Source organism: Apteryx rowi, unplaced genomic scaffold (genome assembly GCF_003343035.1).
Source record: "Apteryx rowi isolate R43461 unplaced genomic scaffold, aptRow1 scaffold_21, whole genome shotgun sequence".
In the NCBI taxonomy this organism is placed as follows: domain Eukaryota; kingdom Metazoa; phylum Chordata; class Aves; order Apterygiformes; family Apterygidae; genus Apteryx; species Apteryx rowi.
In genome coordinates this window covers 2,029,668-2,041,444 of record NW_020448419.1, presented here as the reverse complement: position 1 = coordinate 2,041,444, position 11,777 = coordinate 2,029,668, and the positions used below count along the sequence as shown (strand labels likewise).

The 11,777-nt window shown below is 39.1% G+C and overlaps 1 protein-coding gene across 1 annotated transcript; it reads right to left on the bottom strand.

Annotated features, from left to right (window-relative positions):
* Positions 1-1,323: 1,323 nt before the first annotated feature.
* LOC112965292 (activator of 90 kDa heat shock protein ATPase homolog 2-like) lies at positions 1,324-8,071 on the bottom strand. The gene is made up of 8 exons (XM_026064144.1): positions 8,042-8,071; positions 7,470-7,595; positions 6,744-6,858; positions 6,061-6,149; positions 5,407-5,523; positions 4,091-4,192; positions 2,667-2,718; positions 1,324-2,412 (listed from the first exon to the last, which is right to left on the bottom strand). Exons 1-8 carry the CDS (start codon positions 8,069-8,071, stop codon positions 2,237-2,239), a joined length of 807 nt encoding a protein of 268 aa, XP_025919929.1. The 3' UTR covers positions 1,324-2,236.
* Positions 8,072-11,777: the final 3,706 nt, after the last annotated feature.

Genomic DNA, 11,777 nt, shown 5'->3' with positions numbered 1-11,777 from the left:
CATGCAACTCAAGTAGTTTAACATTCTTCAATCTGTTGAACTCTTGCAAAGGCTCTGAGGAACATGAGAAATTTTAACACTTGAGAATAAATTGTTTTGCCTAAGATAGCAATTGTACTTTGTATACCCTGGTTGGCTACCAGTGCTAGAAATCCTTCTGAAGGCTACCTGCTACAAGTAAAATGAACTTTTATTTTCTGCATTCTAAAATAACTCTCCAGAAATGAGCCTTTCAGGTCAGCAACATGATGCTCATGTGAGCTGAGTTCCAGCACATACAGTGAAGACAGAAGAGTCCTGGAATGCTGGTGAAGCAAAACTGGAAGAGATGCCTGCCTTGTCTGCCTGTGCGGACAGAGCCCAGACCAGTCCGCCTGGGGCTCCTTGGTGCTGTGAAAGCAGAATTCATTGCCCGCTTCTGCTGACAGTGGAGGGCCAGCCTACCAGCAGGATGAAAAGGTAGATACTTGTCTTCATGTTTTTAATTTAAGGGAGCTTGTGCATATTATCAAACTTACAGACATGCAGGCATGAAGGAATAAGAGGAACGCTAAAGAAGAAACATCATCTTGAGTTTGCTACACCTTTCACTGAAGAGGAAATGAGGGCTGGCTGGGGCTGTTCTTCCTCTTATAGTCTCAGCTCTTCCAGCAGCAGTTGCAAAGTTTTCGGGGGGATGTGACTGTCCCACAGCGGGAAGTAAGAGTGGCGACACTGGGACCACAAGTAAGTCACATCTACTACTTTAGCCTAGTTTCAATTTAAGGATATCAGTTTAAACCTAGATTTTCCACCTTTATTTAAAGATTGAGCCTTGGTCAGTTAACACTCTGGCTGAAAGTCATTTTTGTGTTTAAAAAAAAAAAAAAGTTTTTTTAATCCTTGAATATTTATGAAAACAGGCACCTGAACTTTAAGCATTCAGGAAAACAAACATAAGCTGGATCTACTAAAAACATGTTACTTCTCAAGGGGTTGTGTTCTTCAGCTTCTATATGGACACTTGAAACATATGCAATGCAATACTTGTACAAAGAATATAAAAATATATATATATATACATATATATATATGTTTGTCCTGTCAGTATTAGGTGTTTCTTCTTTTTACAACAAACTCTTCCTAAGTTCATAGGGGATAGTCTACTGAGAACTTAAGGGAAAACCTCTCCTCTAGGGAAGAGCAGCAAATCTTTGTCTTCTGCCTGATACAAATTTGTCTGCAGGTTGCCATATGTTGATGTTCTGTAAAATAAAATACATAGGACTCAGGTTCTATACATACTCACTTAGTTTGGCAATATCAGTTAGGGAAAAAATACACTGCATGTAAAATCATTTTATTGATGCAACCAACTTTTCCACAGGCGGCTTGCCCTTTCTTGGTCCATTTCATTGTTTCAAATTGCATATTTAATTCATACACTTTTTGTAAAGCATTTGAGAATTACGTTATCCTTGCTAACCTCACTGTGGTTATGATTAAGAGTAATGATTCTTTACTTTAAATATCCCAGCTATTCTCCTGTCAAATTTATCTAATGGTTGTTTGCTTTAATTTGAGCTATGGGATTGCAAAGGGCCATAAATGATTTAAGTGGAAGGTTTACAGAAGTCCGAAAGGAAAGCATTATTACTGTTTGTTTCTGCCAAAGTAAACTTCACGCTGAGGTCAAATAAGGGAGTACAGTGCATGCAGACTTAACAGTGATAACCTTCACACCAACCAGAATCACATGGCACTGTTATCTTTCCCTAAAACTGTCTACAAAGGTGGAAAGAAATTCAGTCTGCAGTTAAAACAATCTCAGAAAATATTTAAAGATGCTGTAAACTGTATCCCCCACATTTCTTGAAAGTTATAATTTATCAGAAGTTTTATAATCTCTTTCAGTGGTGAGCACCCCATTTCCTAGAGGGACAATTCTGCCACTTGATAAACTGACTGTTAAAGAACTGCAACTGCTTTCTACCGATTCATTTAGCTTAGCTACCTAGGATGGTAATACTTACTGCAGCTGACTCATAATTACTCTCTGAAGTTAAACTGTAGGCAAGTAGAACAAAATCCAACTTACAGGCCATCTTATTCACTAAAAATCCATAAATAAGGCTTAAATTATATACAGTATCATAGAAGTGGGTCTTTATTCTTCCCACAAATAAATTATTTCTTTAAAAAACAAATGTTAACAATTTATAAAAAGTAATGCCCTAACAAAACTACAGTGCAGTTATCATTCGGTACTGTCTTTGGATTGTTGCAGTAAAATATGTATTTCTTCAAAATACTGCTTCTTCCAACATTGTCTTGTACTATCTTCATTAGAGACAGGAACTCCTTTGCACTCTAACTGCAGTTCCGTTTGAGCTGCCAGATCCTTGAAATTCAAGGCAACCGTTGCATAATGTTCTGAAGGAAGAAAAGATGACATTCAATAAAGTGTTTGTTAAAAGGGTTAAATTTGTTGCAGCTCATTTCATCTCTTCTTTTCCCTGCATCTGAGTGAAGCCTGTTTTCACAGATGACAACTTCTGTGGGCATCTGGCTATTGTCCAAAGACTACAGAGGAAGCAAGCTTCCAGTTAACTAGTCTGTCAACTGTCATATTTGTTCCTTCTCCATTTAAAGTGTAGCCTCTATTAAAGGTCCTCAAATAGACTCACCATCAGGCCAGTTTCTACATCTCCATTTCAAGACAATTCTTTGGCTTGGAATCTGTAAGAAGATAGAAGGTTTCCCCTCTTCATTAGCATGTTCCTCTACTTTTGGAAAACTCACATTATGACTACTCAAAGCCAACTGCCCCCTTGAAAAATATGAAGAATATTATTTTAGTAAAAGCAGACATACCCACACAAACAATATGAGGTTTTTTTTTTTAATAAACCGTTTTCATCAAGCTCTCAGCTTGCTACATTTTACTGTTATCTTCTCTCTACAGAACATGGCCACGCTGATGACATACTAAACATAAAATAGTGATTCAAAATGGGCAAGAGTAGTAGTGTTTGTGCTGCTATGAAATCTAAGCATGGCATAGAGTATGCCCACAATTTTCTGTTATGCCGTACATCCTACTTACTGTACAAGTTGGGCAGTACTGCTTGAAAAAGATTTACAGCCTGCCCTCAGCTTTTGTGAGAAGTGAAGGTAATGCTTCAGCGTTAGTGCACTCATTAGTCACCTGACCTTGGTCTGAATCAGGCTCAATGCTCGAACTGTAAACTCAGAACTGAAGATTACTAGGACTACAGCACCTTTAAAGCATCATCATGCATTCTCCTATTAAAAACATTTTCTTACCCTCACAACTAATTTCAGTGATCAGAAATGTTCTTACTAAGCCACAGTGCATCCTTTGACTGCTGTTAATCTAAATGGTTCCTTATCTAACTGCAAAGGTTGATGATCAGCAACATAACTAACTGCCCTCAGCTTCAACAGTGGGGTATTACTACTAAAACCTGAACCCAGTCTCAGATATAACAATTCTGCAGTCTTTTTTTGCCCCCCCCCCCCCCCCCCGACTGAAAACTTTCTGGAGTCAACAACAAGTTTTGCTATCAGTGACACTTACACCCTTGTCATCTGGTTAAAAAAGATACCAATTCTAACCTCAGCATCTGTGTCGATGCTTTTTCAGGGGTTTCAAAAATTGAGCTGAACTCTAATTATCATCAAGTTTTTCCTTTGAATTTGCAAGAGCAATTAGTTGGGGGCAGGGTAATGTTTGACCTCAACAGAGCAGAGATCATTTCTCTAGAGTTTCAGTTACAAGAAAAAAGTGACAGATTTGGGAGATAAACTTTAACCTGCTTTTTAACTCCTCCTAGTAAAAAAGGATGGTGCAGAGAGTTTTCTCCCCCGGAGCAGTTCCTTAGGTTTAGCTGATGCCTGCTCTTTTCATGGTTTAAAAAACAAAACAAACAAACAAACAAACAATGGCCATTTGCTGGGTTCATGATATAGAGGAACTGAACATGTATCAGAGAAGCTGAAACATCTGAATCTTGCACTATTTTTTAACTCAGAGAAGAAAGTGCTGCCCCACTTTTCAAGTGCAAAGTAGGAGCTAAGTCCAACTTACCAATTCTGCGTATTCACCACTAACACAACCATCGAACATCTGAAGTTTCCCTCCTTTTTCAGCTTCAATCACAGCAGGACGTTTAGAAAACTTCTGAACCAACTAGCAAAACAAGAACACAGCACAAGAAGTCAAATACAAATTTATATTGATACATAATACACCAAAGCAGGAAACAAAGGAGGTTGCTGAAGAAGTTAGATGGAAGGGCTACCTGAAATTAACACAACTGTAATATAAAACATGATTTTTTAAACACTGATGGAGCTTTTAACTTTATACAGTGCTCCACTGAGATCTTGTCAATGAGGTGACAGAATGAGAATATAAATGCTGAAAAACCTGTGGTAAATATAAAGACCAGTAAAGACTCAAGCAAAGCACATATGTGCAGAAGTGACTGGCTGATGCTTGGTTTGAGAATCAGGGAGGCACAGGAGGAAATAAAGGAAGAGGCAGAAGAACTGCTGAGAACCTTTATTTTTTCCTGTCAGAAGGCTGGTGTTAGGATTCTAAATTAAGTTCTCTCACATAAGCCCAGGTTTTTTTGAAGGACACACAGCCAGAAGTAGTAATATTATATACTGTACCCTATAAGCAACAGTATCATTGCATCCAACAGTTAATCAAATTCAGCTGCAAGCTGTGGATAACAACAGTTATGTTACTGACCACTTTTTAAGATCCTGAATTACAAGTACTTATATAAAGAAGCTAAGCCTTTCTTACTAGCAAGGAGATGACTGAGCTGCATACACATACATAAAGATGCAACCTCACTTTGGTTAGTTGACTTTTCTTCCTGTTAAGGTACCAGACAAGAAGACTAAGCCACCCTAATAACCTCTAGTTAAACAAGTGGAATGATCCTACCACCATGTTATAATGCTTTAGATCAGTATTTCAAAAACCTGACAACTTGTCGAACTAGGCCAGATTCCTATCCTAGGTTCATTATTAGGAGACCATCAAATTGACATACTACCTCAACCACTGTCAGATCCTCTTGCACTTTTACCACTGAAATTCCTCACTGGTTTAAAAGAAAAAAAAATGGTGAAGCTGTTCAGCAAAACTAACAGCAAGTTATCACAATACAAATCCTTAGGTGAAGCTGCAAGAAAGGGGTAGCTCACAATACTTCAGTTTTTGATTGATCTCGTCTCTTACTACATTTAATGTGATCAGGGAATATTAGCTGTACTTGACCCTATGAATATTACCTTTTATTACTCAAACATCTATTCTGATAATAACAACATCCTCCTTTCTTGTACAGTTCTTAAAGTTTATTAACTATTGAAAGTGTCACTTACTTCCTTAGTTGTGAAGATGCCATAAAGTTCATCTGCTGGGGAGTTGAACATTTCCTTCATTAGTATCTTCACTGTCGGAATTTTTACACCAACAATATCCAAGGAATGCGGTGAATCCTGTAAAGCAAACATTCATTCACATGAGTGATCGCAGGATCAAGCATTTAAAAACTTTTGGAATGGCAGGAGTCTTGTTACCTGTACAATCTTAAGCATACTGTGTTGTGAATATACATTAATTATACAACCTACTTCCATATTTATCTGAGCAGATTCTTAATCATTACTCACTAAATTAAGGGACAAAATTGTTAGCATCTAATTCACTCCAAAGAAATCTGAAGCTAATTTTAGCCTGTGGGAAGTGAGCAGTGTAGATGAATTTCATTTCACCTTGTTGAAGCTACAGCTGTTACAGAACAAAACACAAACGGGTAACATCATCAGTAGCCTCTTTCCTGCGCAGAGAACCTGTGCCCAGGTTCTGTGACAGGTCGTTTCTGTATTACAGGCCCTGATCAGAGCGGCAGTTCCACCCCAAAGGCTTCACTTTTGCAGGTAACCACAGAGATACGCAATTGTTACTATAGCAAAATCGGAGGGGACTACATTTATGGTGAAATTAAACGTGTACAACACTTAAAGCTAGCATACTTGCATGATGTTCCCACTTAGTCTTCTCTCAGCTGCCAGTTCCTGACCAACAGGAGCTTTTGTTGGCAGGATCATTCCCAAGGTAAACTCTGTAATGAAGAAAAGCACAATTCAGTATGAAACCAAGCTGTACCACCACCCGACATTTAGATCTGCGTAATGAAAAAGGCTGGCCAAAACTGAAGAGTGTAGAAAGGGCCCTGCAACTCCAACCCTGAGTCCTCCTACTTTACCTGCATCTTTTTATTAGCCATACAACCAAACAGCAATTTCCACTAAAAGCCAGGCTTTTCAAAGGTGTATGAACCAAAATGAATAGCATTTTCCCATTAAGGTGTACACCATCTCCACACTCCATTTCTGTACAACGTATCAGAGAAATGGCAAGTTGGGGGTAGGGCCTTCCTTTGCTAGCCAACTGGTTGGTCCGCAAGTCTTCAACAATGGCCAACATCGCTGTGGTCAGTATGTGTAACAAAATACAGCCTGGGTCTCTACAGAAGCTTCTCAAACTGCCACATTTGACAACAATAAAGGTTTTGACTTCTAGGACTAAAATTTACTTTTATCTTAGCTGGTGACAATTTAAAAAGAAAAATACAAACCCAAGGACCTGTCAGTGTACTGCCAATCTATTCAATCAAGAAGACTGCAGAAAAATGCACCGAACTGTTTGAAATTACCTGTTTTGAGTGCTTTCAGATAATCTCTGAGAGCCTCTCTGACCTTCATGGTTCCTTCAGTTCTCATAAGATCCTTCAGAACATCCCCTTCCCCTTTCTTTTTGCTAACATTTATCTAGAAACAGAAAAAAAATACAGAATCTAAGCGGTATCTTAACACTAGCCTTTTGGATTCTGACAACAAAGGAAAATATTTCGGTTTTGTTTACTATATTCAGAGGACAGCTGCAATTTCAAGTCCATTATCTTCTCAGTTTATCATACCTTACTAAAACTAAGTCCTCTTGGGGTTTCACTTAAATAAATGCAGTATCTCCACAGTAACTTTGTCAAGATCATCAAGTCTAAACAGAGTTGTCTACTACACAGTAAAGTTGAGTAATCTGTAGAAGTCACAATATCAACTACTACACTACCAACAAAGAGATTCTTTTTTTATAAAAGGCTACAAGCAGCGTTCTTCTCAAATTTGTAGTTAATGCATTGTCATAAACTACAATTAGCAAAAAAAAATTGTGCGCATTCTTCCTATTATCTAAGTTTGAGAACAGAGATAAGCCATTATTTAAGTATGGAAAATAAAAAACATGAAGAGCAAAATAAACTATCTGAGTCTTATTATCCCACTTAATCACAGGATAAATCAAAATATGATGCCTATATTTTGATGAATGTTTTATTTAAGAATTCTGGACCTATATAGCCATATCAGTATTTCACACCTACCTCTGTATCATCTACCTCATTTTCTTCTGACAGGTTAGGAATTTCAACAGATCCCTTATGTTTCTCACCAGATTCTTTCACTGTACCTGTATTAACATAATGAATTCTTAAATGTATTATTAAAAACTATTTTCCCCATAGCAGTAGTTTTACACTCGGAAATCAGTTGTACAAGTGTTATTTGAAACAAGTTGCCTAAAACCTAATTTAAAGGAACTAAATCACAACAAAAAAAGTCTCAAAACATGTCAAACTACTTCTGTAATAATAAACTATTCACAGATTCATATTTTCTGGAACTGATGCATTAATGCATGCATTGTGCACACTGATGTATCTTCTAAGCAGGCCTTGCACTGTCATTCTTAGTGCTCTCCTCTTCAGTTGTCAGCTGGTTTAATCCTCTCCTCTTATGACTTATTTCTGCCAACACAGAATGTGAATATAGGGAGGGAAGGAGAAATAACCCCCTCCTTCCCCTGAATTCGTCTGCCCTTTATTTCAGTGCTCGCTAGATGCTAGCTAGTCCTTCTCAAACGTCTGAAAAGCTCCTGACACACAATGCGTCTTACCACAGAACAGACCAAAGCAGACATACGCATGCATAGTGGTGTGTAACAGCAGTTTAGAAAACAGGAGGCTCCACTTCCAAATTCTCTGAGAGCAATCCTTCCTACTTGCAGTAGTTTTACTGACAGTAAAGAGTTTGCGAGATGAGACATTACATTCTGCTTCTGTAGCTTTCCGGCCAAAGGCCGTCACAACTCCACATAGCTCTGCATGCAAGTTCTGGAATATGAACCTGGTACCATACTACTCTGCCTCAAACTTTCCTGTAAATTAGTGTTTTTCATTCACTGAAGACTCTTCTCCCTTACCTTGCAAAAGCATCTAGTTAATTAAATTTACTCTTTAGATCATGTTAAAAATCTCTTTAGAAAACAACAGAAGAAACAAACATACAGTTCTGCCCCAGTTCCAGTTATCTTCATACTGCTATATCAACTTAGTTGTCAAAGCATTGCAACACAACAACAGACTTCATCAGTCTATCAGCAGCACTAAAATACAAGCAATCCACAGTGTTGAGCACAATGGGGAGAAGGAGTTACCATAAATGTCGATGTCGTATTTCTTTGGATTCTCTCACCTTCCCAGGAGCTAGCTAGCTCCAGCTATTACTTAACATCAACTCTCCTTTAATTGTTTTCTTAATTACTACCCTGAAATGACCACCAGGCTCTAGGGGACCACCATGCACAGATGTAATCCAATCTGCTATGGGTCAAGAGCGCAATAAAGTACCTAAGAAAATGCTCAGACATTTCTTACCAAGCAAAAAAGTGAACGGCAAGTTAATGACATTAATACCACAAAGTGGAGTATGGTGTGGAGATCCCATCCTAGTCAAGACGTAAGACACGTTAGCACAGCACGTTAGGCAAAGTCTGGTAGCTGAAGTCCAGAAGTAGACAGCAACGTCCACAGAGCAAAGGGCTAAGCTAAAGACCTGCTTGCTTGGGCTTCCCAAATGCTCCCAGGAGAACTCATTATCTCGAGCACAAAGGCACGTGAACTAGTTGATTATACTGTTATACCACCTCTGGATCGAACATAGGTAAGTGTAGCCATCTCCATTTTCTCTTTACTGCATTCTTCCTGGTTCAGGGTTAGCACAGACAAAACTACCTAACGTTATCTTTGCAGATGTTGAAACAAATCTTAGTTTCAGGTACTATATCCAAAAAGGAAGTGCGAGGATGTAGCAACAACTTTTTGGGGAACAAAACAAACTTGATTTCTATCGATTCAGCTAATTCAATTAGCCATTTTTAGAATTCTTAAGCTAAAGATTCCCAAATACAAATTTGTCATCCTAGTCTTTGTTATCTATAAAAAACAGTAAACAAACAGGCTTTTTTTTTCTTTTGCAAAGCTACAGGAATTGCTTGTCCAAGGAATTAATGCAAATTATATCCGTGCTGGTCAGGAAAGTCCAATCAGTTAACAGAGTTGGTTTGGTTGTTCTACATTATGGAAGTAGAACTTTTAGGTATAACTTTGCATTTTTAGTATCATGGTAATGTAAGCAAAACTATTACCATTTTATTGATAAGACAGTCAAATAATTTGTTTAAAACCCATGGGAGTCCATTAGCAGAGCTAAGAACAGAATGAACTTTTGGTTTCCTGTCAGTCTACTATTTTAGGAAATTAACAGTGAAAGCACATTTCGCAGAAAGACCGACCTATAAAACCACTGTTGAAATACCCGAATTTTAAAAGGAGATGCACCAGTCTTCATAAAGCTCCCATCACATGTAGAATACTCCATTCAAATCCTCAGGACATCTTTTAACAAATAAAAGAGAGGACAGCCATTTTGCTTAATTTTGGTACCATTAAGTACCCTTACATCCTCGCTTTCATGTTCTGTAATCTAAATTGCTAAGGGGAATGTTTTCCTTCCCAAACTGGCTGCAAATTTCAGGCATTATATCATCTTTCCCTTACACATTCATACTTTAACCATAGTTTGGGTTCCTAGTTAGAATTCCCTAGAAGACGTGTAGGAGGACATAGTCACAGCATTATTGTTTTTAGCAGGTAAGTAAGTCTGAACTCTCATTTCTAATTCAGCATTCTCAAAAAATATGCAACATGATTGCTATTAAATTTTTTAAAAAAAGCAACCCTAGCTCTTTTAGGCTTTCACTGTGCAGTAGCAAAATCCTTTAAAATGTAAGTTTACAAAGATATTTTGCACTCAGTACAACACTGAACTGAGCAAAGCAAGTACCTAATGAAGTTCAGATGACAATTACTAGGACTACTTCCTAGTTTATAACACACTTCTAACACACTGATAGGTAACTATCAAGACATACTTAAAAACAAAACACAACAACAGTACTATTTTGAGTCCCCTATTATTACAGGAGCAGAGCTCAGTCCCAAATTTGCTCAAATATGAGCACTGGTCTCAGCATCAAAGTAAACATTAAAAATCGCAGAGAACCTGCATTGGAAAGGATCCATAAACAGGAGAAGTGTAAGACATAGGTAGCCCAGTGGAGCAGTTGACAGCATTACCTGAAGCACAGATCCACAGCCTACAGTCCTGTTTGGGGGCTCCGGAAGTAAAATGGCCCTTGATATTCCTACCTCCCACCGTAACATCAGAGGCCTAAGAAACGAGTAGTGTATTTTGGGGAAGAACAGCCCGTCATTCAGCATTAAAATAGCCGCATACAGCTTCCCAGGCACACACTTTATATCAGCTATTCCTGCTTCTTATTCTAATGCCAGAAACGGTTTACAATTTGCCATCAAGTCTTAGGTGTCTGTTAAAGGGAAACATCTCCTCGATGTAGCTAGTTGCATACAATTCTCCCTCACCAAAAGCTACGTTATCAGGGCTGCAAATGAAGAACTGCCACAGGCCAAGGACAGCTGAGGATGAACCTCCACAAGGAGGGGTCCCGAGCGGAGGCAGCACCACAAGAAAAAGCAGGGACCCACATTACCACTTTCCTTGCTTCACTGGGGACGTCACAGCCCTTATTACCCCAAATAAATAATAGCAAATAAAATCCAGTTTCTTTATTCCCATTAGCCATTTTTTTCTAATACAATTCATATCCTCTAACCTGTGAAGAGTTATAGAAAACAATGTAAATTCCATTAGTTTTTTGGAGATATCTGCACTTTTACACTCCTTTTTAGTTTCTTGTCTCCTGCTATCAGCACGGATGTATTAACCGCATAGTTGCTGTTCAGGCACACTAGAAAAACTTCACTTCGAGCACATCATAATAAGCAACACAGGCCTCACTGCGATTATTTACTTCGGGCAAAGCAAGACCAGTAATGCCCCATTAACGTGCTGCTAAACACTGCCGAGAAACGTGCGTGGCACAAAAATCGGGAGAAGAAGCAATCTTGAAACTCTAGGTTGCTTTATGCGACTCTAAGGATTTGTCACAGTTCAGGTTCACTCATCTCCTGCAGATTTCCCTGAAATGGGGATTCAGGACAGTTAACAAGAACGCTCCTGCTTTCCCAACCCAGACGGGACGGTTTGCTTTCCGAAGTAACACGCGTGTTACCACAGCAAGCACCGCTGATGCTGCAGAGGAGCACCGTAAACCCGAGGGCAATCCCTACTGACACGCCGCCTTCCGCGGGAGCTGCGTCCGCGGTCACCCGGGCGCCGGGAGCGCTGGGCGGGCGCGCCCGAGGGCGTCTGCGGCAGGCAGCTCGCCCTCAGCGGTCCGGGGCGCCTCAGGGCGGCCGTAACGACCGCTA